The sequence below is a fragment of the Raphanus sativus genome, chromosome 8, assembly GCF_000801105.2.
Source record: "Raphanus sativus cultivar WK10039 chromosome 8, ASM80110v3, whole genome shotgun sequence".
Lineage (NCBI taxonomy): Eukaryota > Viridiplantae > Streptophyta > Magnoliopsida > Brassicales > Brassicaceae > Raphanus > Raphanus sativus.
The window spans coordinates 10,583,843-10,602,717 of NC_079518.1; the positions used below are offsets into that span (position 1 = coordinate 10,583,843).

The window sequence follows — 18,875 nt, forward strand, 5'->3', positions numbered from 1 at the left end:
ATTTGATAAACATACATCAAACATATTTTTACAAAGCTATGATGCGAAAATATTGGTACAACCCCTAAAACTAAATATATAAACAATTGACGTAGTTTTTATTATATATTAAACAAGTATTACTGGTACAACTGGTACAACTTTGACATTTCAGAAATTAAAAAAAAAAATTAGTATTCCATATGAGAAAATAATTAAATACATCAACTGGTATGTACTCATACAGTTTCTCTTAACTTATTTGAAGTTTTTGAAAAATAAAATAAAAATTATTACACAACTCCATAAATCTACATGATCTATCTTATACTTTTAAGGTTTGTTAACTTCTTTGTCAACATATTTTTTGGAAAACATATATGAACTGTATTTTAACAAAATTGATGATTTCATTTTATTAGGGCAAAGTCATGTACACATAAGGAAGTGGTACAACTCAGATAAGTTTAAATTTTATGTGGTACAACTAGTTTTTCGATTTCACTACCAAAGTACAACTATGTACAAACCGGTATAACTCAAAAACTAGTACAACTATGTACACACCGGTACAACTCGAATACTAGTACAACTATGTATAAACCAGTACAACTCCAATACTAGTACAACTATATACAAACATGTACAACTTGAATATTAGTACAACTATATTACTTCATTTTGTATGCACAATCAAATATTTGATTGGTATTCTATATGAGAAAAAACAATCAAATATCTCAATTTGTATGTACTCATAAAGTTCCTCTTATTTATTTGAATTTTGGATTTTTTTCTGAAAATTATTACAGAATTCCACAAGTTTACATGATATACCTTATACTTTTGAGGTTTGTTAACTTATTTGTCCACTTAATTTTTGTAAAACATACATGAAATGTATTTTTACGAAATTGATGATTTCATTGTAGCTAGGCAAAGACATGTAAACATTAATAAGTGGTACAACTGAGGTAAATGTATTTATTATGTGGTACAACTAATATTTTCCGATTTTATTGCCAAAGTACAACTATGCACAAATTGGTACAACTCAAAAACTAGTACAACTATGTACAGCCAGTACAATTAAAAAACTGGTATAACTACTTGTTATTTTATTTATTGTAAATGATTGAAGAATTTTTTGGCTCTGCATCTAGCTTTTTGGCCTCGAGACCAGAAAGATGAAGATGATTTTTTTCCAAAAATCGTACAACTAGTATAACTAGAACAATTTGTAAACGTATAATTCCAAATCAATTATTATTAAAAATATACTATTTATATATTTGACACATGCCGGCGAGGAAGACTAGACCAGTATGTCTTATTGGTTCTACATTATTCTTTTTTCTAGTATTTTCATATGCTGAAAACAATAAATAAAGGAATTTATACATCTCATAATTAAGTGATGGCATTTCATAATTTCTCAAAGCCATGTCATTTTTTTGTGAGAATGGATATGATGATGACACATAAGAAATTCACTTCTCAAATAATATATATGAGATACCCAATCTATTTATACTAGTTATACTCGTTTTAGTTGTACTAGTTGTACTAATTTGATTTGTGCAAGTTGTACTAGTTATATTAGTGCGAGTTGTACTAGTTATACTAGTTTAAGTTGTACTAGTTGTACTAGTAATACTTTGCGTTCTTTATTATCTTGAATATTGTTTGTAAAAGATAAAATTTGAAGTTGGATAAGATATAATTGATTAAATATTACTATAGGTTAATCGATTTGAGATAAGAAAGGGAAAATTAATGGATAGTTGAAAAAAAAAATTTGATTTTGTCTTGAGGTGAAGGAACTATGAATGGAGAAGAAAAGGGGAAGAAGAAGGAAAAATGGTTGGGTTTCGGGTCTAGATCCGGGTCTGGTTTCAGGTCTGGATCCGGGTTGGATAGTAATGGCATAAGTTAGTAAATATGTTGAAGTTCTTAAGTTTTTTAGTTATTTTACTTAGGTTTCTATTTAAATTTAAATATAAAATAAAATAAAAAAGGGATGGGTCTAATTGAGATTTTTTGGAGACCAAGTGGTCCATATCAGCATTTGATCCAATATCACATCGTCTGTAAATGTTGTTAGGACAAGAAAACGACAGTTGCATCCCCTCTCCGTTGACGGCAAGTCGATGCCGTTTCAGCTTTCACTCACCATACGAAATGCTCCGAGTAAAGGATTCCTATTTAATCCACTAAATTTGCCTCCCCCACTATGTGTATTCAAAGCATTCTTCAAGGTCAGAGGCGGTGTGGTATATGTATAAATAGATGTGATATTTCTCCCTTTCAACTCATCTTCTCTTATTCATCCTCATATATAAAACAGCTAACTCATCAATCTTTTTTTTAAGATTTGAAGTCCAAGACAATGTTCTTCCACCTTGGAGGTGAGATTGCTTAGAGTCTGGGTTTTAAGTTCATGTATAAATGTTTAGATGTTCATTGTCTCTGACTAGGATACACTAACAGAACAGTCCGCCTTAGAGACAGAGCTTGACAGATGTTGGTGATGCCCTCAAGCTCCACCACTTTGTTCATTGCTCACTAATACAACATTGAAAATTATATTGGTCACCACTGATTTGGATGTCAGAGAAACCATTGTGAGAAATGTAAGCAGCTTTCCATCTCAGTTACTACTTAAATTTAATTTTAAACTAACTTCCTGCAACCCAATATTTCATGCTCTCTCTATGTCGATGAAGAAAAAGGCTAAGCTTCTTAAAGTTTTTTCTAAGAACTTTTGCATATTCTCAAGAACAGGGTTTGGTTGCTGACGTTGACAATAAGAAATCGTGGTAAGATTTTTTCAACATTGTAAACTGATGATCTCTTATGTAATTTGACTATTTAGTGGTGAAGACTGATTGGATTTTGATTGGATTTTGAAAAAAAGCAGGAAGCAACATAGATTCTGGTTAAGCAATTGGGTCAGTTGAAAGCAAAGAAGAAACTATTCCAGAAACAGAGGAAATAAGAAAATCCAAAAGCTAAAGCCATGATGATTATGACTGAAACTGAATCATAATCAAAGGACAGTGATTATGGCATAGGAAAAGTTGTTGACATGAGCTCTTTTGGAGATAAGGCTACACTGATTCTTGAGTTGTTACAGCCATAATCTGGAGTAGAAACCCTTGCTAGAATGTAAGAACACTGAGAAAGCATTGAAGCTTGCTCTACCGCAATCAGCTGCTCATCGATAGCCTTTTTTCTCTATTGTTAGTCATTGACAGATATTGAAGAATGTAGAAGTAGTTTCAGTTGTTAGATTGCCTTTAAAAAGAGTAGAAGTTTGTACTGGAAGAAATTGCAAGAAGTAAGGAAGAGTTGTGTTATTGGATAAGTTTCAGAAGGCGTTAACGGTCATGGAAGGGTCTGTTGTGGCTTGCAAGTGCTTGGGGGAAGTGATGAGATTGTCAAAACGTTAAAAGTACTAAACGAGTCTGATCTGTGATGACTTTCTGTCAACACTTTTCAAGGCTTTTTGTATTGGAGTTGGGTTGCAGGATGTGGAAACTATTGTTGTGAAAAGATTACTTTATTTTGATATATTCTGATCTTCATCTCTCTCCCTCTGCACTGTCAAAATATGTACCAATTTTTTTCGCTGTTGCTAATGATAGAACTGAAAGTAAAATGAAATTAAGATGGTGTTTAAAAAATGTAGAACCAAAACCCATCAGGGTTAACCGGACTTGGTATCACATATTGGTATTTTCTAGACTAAGGTTTCCTTTAGGTTTCATCATTACGCTTACTATAAAACACATACAAGTAAAAGTACAAATAAATATGAAAAAGATCAGAAGAAAAAAATTACATAGGTATCAGAAGAAAATAAAAACAAGCATAGATATCAAAAGATATCAAAAGAAAATAAAAATGTATAAGACGTAGTTGATTGTATTGGGTTGCAAACATAGTAGTGACATTCTCCAACGATACATTCTCTTTGCATTTCCAACATTAGATCTTCTCTATAGACAAGATTTGTTTGATGTCTAGCGAGTCTTTCTTCGTTATGACCAGGATTGAAGAAAATCCTCAGTGTGACCAAATTGAAAATTTCACTGAAAGTTCAGATATATAGCAACACCGAAATAGAATCAAAAGATAAATGTGAAACATAAAAACAGGGACACCCATGAACATCAATATAATGAATTGTAGAATCAAAAGATAAATGTGAAACATAAAAACAGTGACACCCAGGAACATCAATATAATGAATTATTTATCTCTTTTATACAACTTTAAAGGTCTCACATAGGCTGTGATTTTGAGTTATAGCTCATTCGTCTTTATCCAAATAATATTTCAATTTGAAATGAACAATATAACAAAAATAAAATAACTTCTTAATCCAAAAAGTCTTACGAAAAAAGAAGAAGCAGGAAAAAAGAATGTTTTGGACTTATCTACTCTAATTTTTTGTTTTGAGTAAAAAGAAAATGTCAATTCATTAATAAGTCTTTTCCAAAAAATTACACATAAAATTTATATAAAACACATAACTAGCTAGGATGGGATCTAACCATTTTCATTACAACTTACTCTAAGCACTCACTGTAAACATGTCTTCAAGCTAAAAGAACATGCTCAACAACAGGATTTTGAAATAATTTTAAAATTGTCTAATGACTTATATTTTATAAGATATAAATATAAATACAAAATATATGCTGCACGAAACAAAATACAAACATATAATCAAACTTATAGAAAACCCCCGGATGCAGAGATTATAAGAATAATACAAGTATTGAAAAATGTAAATACATAATAAAATGCAATCTCTTTATGAACTACATAAACATAATAAAAATAAAAATTAAATATTATTTTTTTTACAACTCGCCCGTAAGACGGGCCGATCCTAGTGTATTATATGTTGAAGGCATGAAATCTTTTTGTAGTTATGCTATCTTCTTCAACTCTTTCGAGAAAGTCAGTCATACTTGAGGTTTTTCTAACATCGAAAATTGAGTGCTAAGTGTTTCTATCTCTGAATGCAAAACATATTTTCTCATCTTTGATTTCTTGTACTGATTTGTCCAAATTAGAGTATCTTTCCAAACCCATCCAAAACAACTAATAATTGATGTAGAGCTTTAAGATCATCTACCAATCATGTGTTCTCTAAGAATAAGGCTTGAGAAATTAATATAGTTTGATTCAAACTAACCTCTGGTGCATTTACCGTGAACCAAGCATGACATTTTCCTTCTGCATATCTGATCAGATCAAGTAGGTCTTTGTTAACTTCTGAATAATTTTATCGTTTTATTTTTCAAGAAATACCGTATTTTCTATGTATAATAATATCCGCTTCGTGACTAGTCTGGACCACTTCTGTGGGACCAGGATACCTCTGTATAATTCAAAAAAAAAAAATAATATCCGCTTCGTTTTAAATATCTCCTATATATTAATCCTGGAACATTGCAACATTGTTTGGTAGCCACGTGTCATCATGAGAATTATTCTGAGGATTGTTAGAGAAATAATTTGGTCCATCTACACATATATTATAGTTTTTATTAAATAACTATTAAATCAATTATTAATATACAAAAGAATATTCTCTATTGTTTCCTTAAATAAAAGCTACGGAACTTCCTAATATGATTGACATATATATCACCATTAATGATTATGAATAATAAAGATTTGATAATAATTTTTTATCCTCTATACTTTTCGTTTAATTTTATTTGTTAAAATAAATTAAACAATCACATTAAGCATATAATAAAAAAATTATATTTTTTCTTATATGTTGTATTTCGAATTTTTTAAAACGATTATAAATTACTAAAAATGGTACAAGCCTCACATTGAAAATTTTGTGATCAATGGTAACTTTTTTTCAGTTCAGCCTATCGTTTTTAATGGGTCTTGAACATTTTTTAATGATTAACTAAATAAATCACGTACATAAAAGAAAATGTTTTGGTTTAAAAATTGTTGCATACCCAAAATCAGTATGAACCATCGTCACTTTCATTTAAAATTTGGTTACAATAAAAAATATATGGTTGGGAAAAAAATCCGAATCCAAATAACCGAACCAAATCCAATCTACAAAATAGTATAGAACTTTAATCAATTTGGTTAGATATCTGAACATGTTTAAAATTTTGGTATCTAAAAACCAGAACCGAACCCGATTCAGACCAAAATATTTTGGGTATCCGAGTATATTCGAATCAAATTTATATACTTAAATATATTATTTAAAAAAAATAATATCTCAAATAAATATACAAAATAGTTAAGATAATTCATATTAAACATATGCTAGAGTTTGATACTTAAGATAATTATTTAAGGGATAAGCAACAAAAACAAAAGTTTTTACCATAGTTGTTTACAATCATTTTCTTTTGTACTGTCTGTTTGATTATGCTCCTTCGTGCTATCAATACTTGTGGCATTGTGAGAAAGTACTGAAAGTGGAGGTCATGCCTGCTGTTTGACACCTATCTTTAGATGTAAGCTATACCCATAGCTACTGATCTCTTTATAATCTGGAATGTGACTTCTCCTCAAATAAAGAGCATGACCAAAGCATGTCAATTCACGTTAAAGAGAAAACAAAACAGGTTTCTCACCTCGTTTTCATAGCAAGAGGGGATTCACTCTCAGATTTTCTTGGTGTACGAATACCATATGGGAAAACAATTATTTTGTTGTTTGAGTTTACACAGAAGTAATCCCATCTCCTTAGCCATAGCTTCATACTTAAGTCTTTTCTTGGATAGTGTTGTGAACCTGTTCTTCACTGTTATCTGTTCTATACAAACCACAAAGAACATTTTTGTTTGTTAGCACAGATATTTTACCATCTACTCATTTTCAGCACTTCATTCACCAAAAAAGCATTTTCAGCACTTCATTCACCAAAAAAGCTTCTTTCTTTTAGTCTCTCATACATACCTGTCTAAGACAACTTTTGCTATCTCAGTTAATCAGTTTTTGTGCCTATAAACAAAACATACACACGATCAGACACAAACTTTATAACCTCTTCATTTGTGTAATAAAAAAGATGTTTAAGCTTATATCATCGAAATGATATCCATTGAATCTTCAAGCCCTTAAGATAGCAAAACTGTTATAGATAGAGATGCACACCTCCATTTAATTAGTGTTTGAAGGATAAAGATTCTTCATAAAGTGAGGCGGGGGGTAATGTGGCTCGCAACTCCGTAGAGAAGGATGATAGTGATGAAAGTGATGTAGAGTGTCCAGGTGAATTCATCAGATATTTAAAGGTTAAGAGATCCTTCTCACAAGAAGAATAAAGCAATGGAAACAAAATAGCTTCGGTAATAATCTCGGTGAATCCAACGATAATCATTCGAAACTTGACCAAAGAGGCCAAATTCCCCCACACACAGATGGGCTTTGAAGCAAGGCTTCAAAGGGTTATGAATTAGATCAGTGATAGCTTTTGGATTTTTCAGACCCACCTCATAAATTGTAATCCCAGCCCAATAGAGAGAGCACACTGTCCTCGCCGGTGAAACCACAGAGCGGCGGAGAAGGAGCAGTGGCGGATGAACGGCCGGGGGTTATCCGGTGAGGGGATTGTGGTCAGTACAGAGATTTTAAAAATTTGAAGATCTAAATTTTTTTTTTTACAAATTTAAGAATTTATATACATATAAATTTTTTAAAAAATTTTGGAGGGCTTAAGACGAATGTTTCGTTAGGTTTGCCTAGTGCCGACCTTGGAGGAGCCGGCGAGAGTCTTGACTGCGTATAACTTCGATGTACTTCTCATTTTGCTGTTTCCCAAGATAGTACTATAGTAGTTCTGGCTATACCATCGAACTAGATGTATTATTTTATCACACTTAGTTACCAGAGAATTAGGCGACTAATGGAAGAACATGGTGAACCAAAATGCTAAGTCAAAATTTTCTTAAAAAATCTAAAACCACAGCCTAAACAAATAATTTTAAAGATATTGTTCGACACACTTAGCTGTCCGAGATAGTCGGCTCTACGAACTTGCCACACTTTTGCACATGTAGAAGTATAAACAAATAAATAACGTGCATAGAGCATTCCACAATGTTTAAGATTTAAGAACTGTTTTAAATACAGGGTCTAGTCAACTGAAAGTCTGAAAACGTGACACCAACTAGACCATAAACGTCCTTACTAGTTTTATATATTAGCCTCGCCTCCTTTTCCACATGCTCCAAATAATTGTTATTCATACTTCACCAATGACCAATTCACCAAATCTCAAATATAAAAATTCATATCTATAAGGTTACAGTATATGCCAGAATCTCTGAAAATTGCAAATGTATAATACGTATATTTTCATACATGACTAATACTTATATTCGTAGTCATAACTCATAAGAGAAGGCAAAGCATCTACACATATTCGACTTCTAATTTCACCGGCCACTGCATTCAGAATATAGTTCTTAAAAAATTGGCCAACTATATTTGACTGAAGACACATTATTTTCTAAAAGATTAACAATATAAAATTTACAAGTGACTGTCTCGGAAATAAAAAAAACGTGTCAAGAAGTTTCCTTGTCACCGACTATATAACTTGGCTAAAATCCTCACTTTTAAAAACCACCAAGGCTTAAATAAAAAATCTAAACGTCAAAAACGAAAAGGAAAAAAAGAGATGAAAATCTGTATCCCTTCTCGAAACCTAATATTAGCCACAACCATTTTTCTAGTTTTTATTGTTCCCCTGAGAGCCCAAAACTGGTCACACGATTATTGGATAGCTCACAACAACGCACGAGCCGCGGTGGGGGTGAGTCCTTTAAGGTGGAACAATTATGTGGCTTCTTATGCTCAACACGTCGCGGAGTTGCGTAAAGGAACCTGCGCTACGCATAGCTCGGGAGGGGCCTTTGGCGAGAACATCGCTCGGGGTGATGGTAGCATGTCAGGCGTTGAAGCGGTTGCCAAGTGGGTGAACGAGAAATTTGACTACGATTATGATTCCAACGCATGTGCTTCGGGCAAAGTGTGCAGCCACTATACTCAGGTTGTGTGGAGGACCTCGGAGAAGCTGGGATGTGCAAGAGTGAGATGCGACAATGGTCAAATATTGGTTATTTGCAGCTATGATCCTCCCGGTAACGATGTTGGCGAGCGACCTTACTTTAAGGAAATTAAAAGCTCGTCCATTTGAATATGTTTACAAATATATGTGTTGTATTGTTTTTTTTTTTTTGTGAACGTGTAGTATTGTTTCTATATGTTGTTCATCTATATCAATCTTACTGTCGTCAGCTAATAGAGATTGGTTTGTCCAGTCAGGTCCTCTTTTGTACCACTGAAATAAGAAAAATACAATGCTACAACATGCACTTTGCTTTGTTTGGTATATTAACATCATTATTTTTCTCAAATGAATATATAATGAGTTCAGTATTAATAGAATTAATTTTATTTAATTAAATAACTATTTGCAAAATTGACTCAAAACTCAGAGTCAACCCTAAAATTAACCCATGTTTTTTTTTTGCCCTATTAACCCTACAAACTCTTTTTTGTCATTAGTTTTGTTTCTTTTCAAATATGACATTTTCACTCACTCTCAACCTCATCATCTTCAAATATTTACAAGATTATCATTGTCATCAATATACCAACTATCATGAACAATCAATTTGAAACTCTTAATGCACCTCAAATCGATTTAAACTCATTCTTTCTCAATTTTTATGAACTAAAAACAACATCTCTTTCACTTTCTCTTCATATTCATCCAAAAAAATCCAAGTCTTAATTTTAAAAATTTTATGGTTTACAGAGCCATTGAAGCTTACAATTCTTGGTGGGCCATTTTTGTTTGAGATTTTAGGTGTTTGGAGAATACTTCTGTATGCTAAACAAGTTATTTCACTGGTTGAAACTATGAAATTAGTCTTTTTTTTTCAGATCTGTTCGCCCAGATCTTTTATAATTCCATTCCAATGATTTGTACAACTTTGGTATACAATCAATAATGAACTCTTTAACCAAATCACTGTATTTTGATCCCAAAAGAAAACCAACTCACTGTACTAAGAACTAAGAAGATTCAACTTTATATATTTGGATTAAAGACTGCGAGGGGGAATGAATACAATAACAGCTTCTTTAAAACTTGTTTGTATCATTTTAAAACAAAGAATTCACTAAACAAAATTTGTTATCTGACACAGCTTCCAAAAGGGGTGAGAGCTAATTCTATACAAATCAATCACTAGTTTAGTCAGTATTCTATTCCCACTGCTCATTGCATGAGTTTAAAACACTCCTCAGAAGAACATCTGCTACATCACCAATCTTTCTTTATTTACACCGTCTCTTGTCTTGCGCCATGTTGTGGAAGAAGTCAACAAATACTTGCTCGTAATCTGGCATCTTTGCGTAACCTGCAAATCGAGATTTTCAAAGACTGTATAAGTTCATTTATCTGACAAAATCATATTCAAACTTACCCAAAAGGCTTCTGATACAAACCAGGAAAATAATTGATGTCAATGACATAAAACACGTTATTGCTCCCATGTTCTCTGATCATGTCTATGTTGAAAAGCCGAAGTCCCTATCAAAAAAAATAGCAGCGACAACTTTCATAAAAAAAAAAAAAACCAAAAAAAAAAAAAAACAGACTTGCATTGGCAAAAATGTGAAGAAGGAGCAAGTTCATACCAATAAGCTTCGTAGCTCTTTCACTAGGGCTTCGAGGAAAGGCTTTGGAGGTAGCTCAGCAACACTAGGGTCCAACTCTGCGTTATCCGCTGAAGCAGCAGCAGATGAAACCCTGGGGAACTTGAAGACGCCATCAACTTTTCCTTTTTCGCAGTTACTAATATTTGGTAGAGACAACCGTCTCACAACTTTTATAGTATCACCCACCACAAAAACCTTGAACAAAACTCCACCTTCAGCCACCACATGTAAATTAAGATCCATTCAATAATTTGATATATGGAGCCGGTTCTTTGCATAGGCACAAGCCAGTGAAACATTAGCACCAAATGTTTTGAAGGTAATATGCATAATTATAGGCCCCTAAACTGTTAAAAAACTATTAAAATTCTTAACAAATATCATGGAATGTCTCCAAAATTTGAAGACCTGCCATGTGTTGAGATAGTTGAGTACTAAACTGTAACGTAAAAACACAACAGTACCATGATTAACAAATTCTTGCAGGACTATAGGCGGATCAAGTTCTGCAAGTGAGAACCTGTCATAAGCTAGGAACAACTGATGTGACTTTGCAGTTCCATCGATCCAGAGTGGCTTTGCAACTGAGACAAAGTTACAAGAGTCAAGTTTGAACCAATTATATACAAGAACATTTAGTGAAAAAAATTTATCCAAAAAAAACATTTAATGAACAAGTTATATATTGAGTTGTTGTACCTAGTGGAAATTTAAGACCAGCTTCCACAACTTTATCAGCACTAGAAGCTGAATCTTTCAAGACAACCATTTGCTTTGGAACAAAAATGCTGCCTACAAAGATTTTGCCAAAATCACTTATAGAGAAATTTACAAAAGTGCTTGATCTTAATGTCAAAAGAACAAAATGTGAATTATTACCACTGCAATCAGACAAATTCAAATCTGCCAAACCCTGAAGCATCGATTGTCGATTATGTATACGCTGTATTTCACCTGGAGGGTCAAGCACAGTCACTTCCGGGTGATTCTGCTGGTAATCCTACAAGCATAGTGATGCAAACATGATATGTCTAACAAGATGTTGTGTTTGACGATACTAGTCTCATGACATGGATTATCTACACAAGATATTGTGTTTGAAGACACTAGTCTTATGACATGGAAAATACTCTCAACCCAAAAGGCAGCCACTAACCTCAATAATATCTTGCCACTCTTTTCCCAGCAACTAAAAATGCAGAATCATATAACTTATTAGACTTCCAGCGGAAAGGTTTGAATTGAAAGCATTCTTATAGTTCTCACAAACCTTATGCAAAACGACATCAAATGGTCCTTGTTCAGAAAGCGGACGGTTTAAATCAATGGCGACAAAGTAAATGCCTTTTCTCCTAAAATAGACACACAAGTAGTACTATTAGCACTTTGTTCAAAAACTCTGCTTGAAAATGAACAAAAGGATGAAAGCTATGGGGTGATTTGAAAGATGTAAAAGTATTAGATCCTTGTTTTAAGTTTTAACTAAAACACCCATGTGGCTAAAGAAATTTTCCAAGCCATAGAAAAGGCAGAACATCAAGTATATGTTTTTTAAAAGGATGGTAAAGTCAAAGTTCAACAGAGACTAATCCAAAAGGAATATTCCGATAGAAACAAGGTTCCTGATACCATAAGTATACTAGTGTAAATCTAAGCAAGGACAAATACATGGTACATGACAAAACAACAGCTAGTGGCTATGGTCCTCCCCTCTACAATAGAATCATGCAAACAAACAACAGCTCTTACCAAAACAAGAGTAAGAAACAAGAACCAAATCTAGGGAAATTGTCAAAGTCCTAAATGTCACATCGAAGACTATAACATGATTTTGGAAACTAATATGTAAGTCTATTTGTGTTGTGTTTAATTACCTAGCCAGGGTTTCAAGCTTGGGCTGCAAGAAACTCTTCTTCTTCTTAGAAGTCAGAGCATACCCCACAACGAATCTCTGCGTCTGCTGAAATGGCTCTGTTTCAGTCACCTGTTCTCCTTCTCCTTCACCTCGGTGCGGCACCATGTTCTCGCCTTCCATTCTCATACCCAAGTCCTCAAATCCACCGCATGAAAGCCCTAAATCACGACTTAGTCTGGCGGTTTCGAGTTCTCTGGAAGCGAGAGTCCCAAACATTTATATATATACAGAGAGAGTGGGTTAGAAGAAAGGAAGATACTTTATAGATCCCTCTAAGATTCTATCTCCGCTCACACGCGCAAGTGATGGAATTGGCTCTGCCCTACAGTCTCGAGAAGAGGGGTAGCGAGAGAGAGAGAGATGAGTACGACACTACACGTATAGTATAGGGTCGAAGGTTAGAAACGAGAGATATCAGAGAAGAATGTTTGATGGAGAGATTGGTCTTGAAATCATATATTTATTCAAGAATAGAGATTGAAAGAGTTGCAGACAAACAACATATGTTACAGTGAAATGGTCGTTGAATTATTTTTGTGATTAATATCTATTTCATAAACGTTAATACACTGTGGCAGGCAGAGTCTTTCCATAATCTCACAGTACTTTCGCACATGTTAACCTTTTCTAATATTTGTCAATGAATTCCACGTAGGTTCAACATCAATCCATATTGTATATTATATGTTTGAAAACTATCTCCATACTGTAAACGTTAAAGTGACAAACTGTTTTCCCATCACTATGATATAATGAATTGCCTAATGTTTTCTTTTAATAAAATCTCTGTATTTTATAACAAATGAAATTCTATATTTTTAGCGTTACTATATAACAAATGAATTCTATATTTTTATTAAAATAATCTATGCAGTTTAAAAAATATAACATAGTAAATAGGGGAAATTTCACTTTTACCACATTATTGATACTATTTTTCATTAAAAATACAAATGACTCTTATATCATTGCTTTATAGATATATACAATTATTGATGTTATAAAATAAATATAAATAGCTATTTAAAAATTAAAAATATATTTTTCATTAAAAAGACAAATGACTCTTATATCATTGCTTTATAGATATATATATATATAACTATTGATGTTATAAAAGAAATACAAATAACTATTTAAAAAAAAATTCATAGTTTCGAATTTATAACTTTTCAAATCCGAATTTTTTTAAAATTTTTAAATTTTTTTTTATTTTTTGAGAACTTCTTTTAGAAATTCAAAAGTTATTTTTGAATATATTTTAAAAATAAAATAAAAATTTAGGTATTTATTTATATCTTTATTAAAATCATAAACCCCACATTCCAAAATTCCACTCCTCAACTTTAAACTCTTAGTTTAGATTAGTTAATCCTATAGTTATAAGTGTCTATTTACCTCTTTAAGAATGAGGACAAATATGGTTGAGATAAACATGAAAAGTGATATTAGAAATGTTGTAGTTGTGGTGATTATTGTAGTTAACTAAGTGGGTGTTAGATTTATAAAGAGTTTGTTGATTTTAAAAGTATAGAGATTTTTTAATTTGAAAAGAATTAGAGAGAAATTTGCATATTATGGTAATCTATGAAAATAAAATAGCTAAAATGATTTTAAGAATCCAAAGAATATATGTAGTATTCTCAAAATCTTGTTATATGAGTTAAACTGTTAAGAATACAACTCTCAATAATACTAACTTGAATAAATTTATAGAATCATTAAAGTTTATTTTTTTTAATAACAAATAATTTTGTATAGAATTACAAAACTTTCAATCCAATAACACTAGATTTTATTAGGAGTACGAAAATTTATAAACCAATAAAATTAGATTTTTAAAATTCTAACGATCATTATAAATGTCACTTCCACTAAGTTATATAGCAAGTAAGTTCAAGATGTGTAAGATGATATGTGTCAAACAATAATTACAAATGATTATAATTCATATATCATAATTCTTAAAATAATGTAAAAATAGAAAACGATGAACGTAAATACATTAAACTAAAGTTTAGGCTGGATCTCTTAAATTTTGGTCTAGTTCTAATGTTGATAGAAGTTGGTACTAAAAATATTAATTCAATGATGTATGTACACAAATTGTTAATATAATTATGTCTCGATATAATTTTGTTTTAGTGATGTATTAGCTGCCGATTAATATTAGAAAATGCGATGGACACTATAATTAATTAATTACTAGGTGATTTTCCCGTGCTCATGCACGGATATAAATATTTATAAAGTAAATATAATATACTAATTAATTGTTATTTACTTTTAATTTTTAATTAATTTATATTAATAATATTATATTATTTTAATTAGACATATGATTTTAGATATATTATATCTAGTCGGTTTTGTTATTTTTACAGTCGATTTAGTTATGATTTGGGTATATTGGATTGCATCTATTTCTCTGAATTCAACTATAATATTTTTATTATATTATAGTCGGGTTTTTTTCTAAATATATTAAAATTTTGATTAGTTTTCTTATTAACATTTAGGTTCGTTGTTGTCTTAAATATGTAATTATATTTTAGGAAGATTATGTATAACTTAAGATATATTGTGCTGCAACAACCGTCTTACGTCATTCATATAGATTCGGAGCTACCAGTTTGGTTCACAGAGTCCATATGAGTCTGTTTTGTTGTTGACAAAAAAAAAGATATATTGTGCTTAAAATGAAATAAAAAATAAACTAAAGTGTTTGAATCAAAATTATGTAAATAAATATAATGATAATATTCTGAAGTCTCATGCATATATATAAATTTTACAAAAAACTAAATTGTTACATTTGATTAATATTTTATTTTCATTTTTCAATGTGTTTTGAGTCATCCTATAATTTATATTTATGAAATAAATTATTATTATTGTAAATTATATTTTCTTATTATAGTTAAATCTATGATTTTAGATATAAGTTGGATTAGTCGAGTAACTCATGTTGTGAGTATATTAACTTACATATATTCTTTCAAATCCAAGCTGAAGTATAATTTTTTATTATAATTAAGTCAAGTCAAATTAATTTATTTATCGTTTAAATGTGAATGTATTTTTATAATATATATCAAATTAAATATTGATTTTATAAATTATATTAGAAAAGATGATATATAGAAAGTTACTTCTCGTTCTTTTTGGAAAGCTCGTGAACTCATATCAATATTTATAATAAAAATATTTTTATAAATTCTAACTAATTTCATGTCTTCTCTGATTATGGTTATATTAAAAAGTTACACAAACATAAAAACATTGAATTTAAAAGCAAATTTAATATTAAAAAACATACAATTTTAATAATGATAAAATATAATATATTTACCTCGTTAAAGTATATAGTGTGATTTTAAATATTTTATAAGTATTTGATCAAAAAGATATTTATTGTTAACCTTTATTTCTCGTTATATCTCTTAAAAATAAGCAGAAAAAATTGTGATTGCATCTGAGAAATCATATGATATAAGTAAAGTATAATTTATAGATATTTTTGTTGTAATTGAAATATATTATAGTAACCAAAATATAGGAAATACAAATAGCATTTCAATAATACTAACTATAAATGATTTTAGTCAATATATCAGTTTATGTTACTTAATTATTTTATGTAATCATCTAAAAAATAGATAGATATATAAAAATTATTTCTGTTACTTTGAAAAATATAAAGAAAGTATTTTATTAGTATATTTTATGTTATTTTAAAAAATATATTTAATACAATATTACTATTTTGTGAACTTTCCTTTTTAATGATAGCATATTATTTATTCATATATTTTTGTTTCTAAATTCAATTTATAGCCTTTATAAATATTTCCTTTTTTATTATATATTTTATTTGTAAAATTTTACAAAAGAAATTTAAATAAAAAATCAATTATAGTATTTAAATATTATATTTTTGATTCATTAAGGGTATCAATGTAATCAACCACCGTGAGAGTTAACGTGAGCGCGACACATAGGAAACTGACTTCTCAAATAATATTATAAAGATATGATAATTGTATTACGCAGTAATATAAAGGTGATATAGATATTGATGATATGCGAAATCAGAATTATACATATAGGGGATAATATGAGGAGATATTTAGGAAGATTACTTTTTTTTGTCTAAAAGATTATTTAGTTGGTCTAGAAAATTAATGAATTGGTGCAACAATTAGATTTTTAAAATGTTTTTATTTTAATAAAATACTATCTATGCATATTTATGTAGTTGTCGTAGATGTATAATATAATACTAAAATTTGATTCGCATTCCCGTGCGATGTTTGATTTAATTAATGTTCAACGTAAATTTTTAAACCGTCGGTTTTAAAAAAAAAATCCCATATATGTTTTTTATGTTTTGTAATTTGACGATTTAGTTAATCCCATGAAAATGGTTATCTCCTTTTAATACATGCGATTTGGTTAATATTCGTACAATATTGATAATGGTCACTATATAAATATTGATTTGGTTAGATAAACTTTGGAAATGTAATTAATTAATTTAAATTAATTATAAATACACCTGCAGAATCTGTAAATAAAAGAAATGTAAAAGGAAAGTACATAATTTATTGTAAATGTAATAGCTAAATGTGTAAATAAAAGAAAATACCAAAAATACTACTATCCAAGTTACCAAAAAATCTTCATTTAAAATGTTATCCATTTTTCTAAACATTTAATAACATAGATTTAAATTGATTATAAATACACATACAGAATCTGTAAATAAAAAGAAATATAAAAAGAAAGTACATAATTTATTGTAAATGTAATAGCTAAATGTGTAAATAAAAGAAAATACCAAAAATACTACTATCCAAGTTACCAAACAATTTTCATTTAAAATGTTATCCATGTTTCTAAACAATACTAAAAGGTACTTCAGTTTTAATAATATAGATTCTAAGATATTAATAATATTCAAAAATCAGAATCATACAAATATGGAACAATATTAGGAAATATTTAGAAATACTTGACTGGAAATATTAAGGGTTGGGTGGAACTAGGTGCAACCATTTTTAGTGTAGTTTTTTAAAATGACTATTTAATATATGTATAGATTATCATAATCATTACTTCATTAGTAGAGCCTTTTCGCACTTACAAACTTTATAATGTAATCTATTATGATAAAATTGGGTTTTTCTCTATTCTTAAAGATCCAATTCAGCAAGGTAATGCCAAATTTTGACGCATGCTATAAATTTTAAAAATTTTAAAAAATATCTCATATTTTTTTATTTTCTTGTTATTTAAATCAAATCTGTTAAAAACATTTGGAATCCATAATTAGTACTATATTCTCAATTCAACCAAAATTTTGACATCAATCATTCTATCCACATATATTAATTTAACAACAAATTATAGTAAAAAGTAAGAAAATTTTAAGAATAAACAGAAAATTCATAGAAAGAGAACCATTTACAATATTTTAAATTTTTAATCAAATATAACTAAGATGAATTTTACGAACTATTTTCTCTTTTCTGGTATCAAATTTTTAACCCTAAAAGGAAAAGAAACAATGAAAAAATTAAATTAATGATTAATACATAACAAATATTTTTTTAAAAGATCACTTTGAAAACAAAAAAAAAATACAAATACAACAATAAAAGTTTAGTTAAAAATACATAATATACTTGAATTTAATGAAAAATTAAAAAAACAACTAACGATTTAATGAAAAGTAAGTTTCAAAATAAATATACAAATTAAAAGAGGGAAATCAACTTACGATATCGTTTTTAATTTTTCACCAACCATAAAATAATAAAAACAAAAATAATGGCTCCACGGAAGGTTATTTTACATCTTTGTCACCGAACTCAAGTTTAGAGAAACTAACAAAATGCTAAAAGCAACAACCAAAAGTTAATACATAATTTAAAAATTAAAAAAATTCAGTTTGAAATAATATAAAATAAATAATATATAACTAAAACAATACAACTTTAGTAAAAATAAATAATTTAACTTAATCTTGGTAAAAAGTTAATATAACTCACATTTCATCAAAATCACACAAACAAAAAAATTAAAACAAATCTAACAAGAAATATAATTGTTCTAATAACAAAAATCAAACTTAAAAATAACAAAAAATAGAAAACCATAACTAAATATTAATAAATAATTGATTTTAAAATTGAGAACCAAAAGTAAACATATAAATAAAATAAATTTTAATGAAAAA

General features: G+C 29.5%; 2 protein-coding genes, 1 long non-coding RNA gene and 1 pseudogene across 6 annotated transcripts; 2 read left to right on the forward strand and 2 right to left on the reverse strand.

Annotated features, from left to right (window-relative positions):
- Positions 1-1,982: 1,982 nt before the first annotated feature.
- On the forward strand, positions 1,983-3,570 carry LOC108820735 (diacylglycerol O-acyltransferase 3-like; annotated as a pseudogene).
- A 2,760-nt stretch (positions 3,571-6,330) lies between these two features.
- Positions 6,331-7,255, reverse strand: LOC108821507 (uncharacterized). 3 transcript variants are annotated; one of them, XR_001944580.2, is made up of 4 exons: positions 7,141-7,255; positions 6,943-6,987; positions 6,618-6,794; positions 6,331-6,533 (listed from the first exon to the last, which is right to left on the reverse strand). It is a non-coding gene; the product is annotated as an uncharacterized LOC108821507 (long non-coding RNA). The 3 variants fall into 3 exon arrangements; XR_001944578.2 differs by having other exon boundaries at positions 6,331-6,794; XR_001944579.2 differs by having other exon boundaries at positions 6,331-6,799.
- Positions 7,256-8,636: 1,381 nt separating this feature from the next.
- Positions 8,637-9,314, forward strand: LOC108821485 (pathogenesis-related protein 1-like). The gene has a single exon (XM_018594515.2). It carries the CDS (start codon positions 8,669-8,671, stop codon positions 9,185-9,187), a length of 519 nt encoding a protein of 172 aa, XP_018450017.1. The 5' UTR covers positions 8,637-8,668; the 3' UTR covers positions 9,188-9,314.
- Positions 9,315-10,212: 898 nt separating this feature from the next.
- On the reverse strand, positions 10,213-13,012 carry LOC108819938 (inositol-tetrakisphosphate 1-kinase 2). 2 transcript variants are annotated; one of them, XM_018592946.2, is made up of 9 exons: positions 12,594-13,012; positions 11,990-12,071; positions 11,876-11,908; positions 11,599-11,719; positions 11,419-11,511; positions 11,184-11,303; positions 10,699-10,931; positions 10,507-10,591; positions 10,213-10,418 (listed from the first exon to the last, which is right to left on the reverse strand). In XM_018592946.2, exons 1-9 carry the CDS (start codon positions 12,848-12,850, stop codon positions 10,336-10,338), a joined length of 1,107 nt encoding a protein of 368 aa, XP_018448448.1. In that variant the 5' UTR covers positions 12,851-13,012; the 3' UTR covers positions 10,213-10,335. The 2 variants fall into 2 exon arrangements, with proteins under 2 accessions (XP_018448448.1, XP_056847916.1); XM_056991936.1 differs by lacking the exons at positions 11,876-11,908; positions 11,990-12,071 and having other exon boundaries at positions 12,594-12,695.
- Between the last annotated feature and the right edge of the window lie 5,863 nt (positions 13,013-18,875).

Coding starts and splice junctions, on each gene's coding strand:
- LOC108821485 (XM_018594515.2), top strand. CDS start 8,669: ATGAAAATCTGTATCCCTTCTCGAAACCTAATATTAGCCACAACCATT.
- LOC108819938 (XM_018592946.2), bottom strand. CDS start 12,850: ATGTTTGGGACTCTCGCTTCCAGAGAACTCGAAACCGCCAGACTAAGT. Junction 11,304..11,418: donor TGGTCTTAAATTTCCACTAG/GTACAACAACTC, acceptor ACTTTGTCTCAG/TTGCAAAGCCACTCTGGATC. Junction 10,932..11,183: donor GCAAGAATTTGTTAATCATG/GTACTGTTGTGT, acceptor TGGTGGCTGAAG/GTGGAGTTTTGTTCAAGGTT.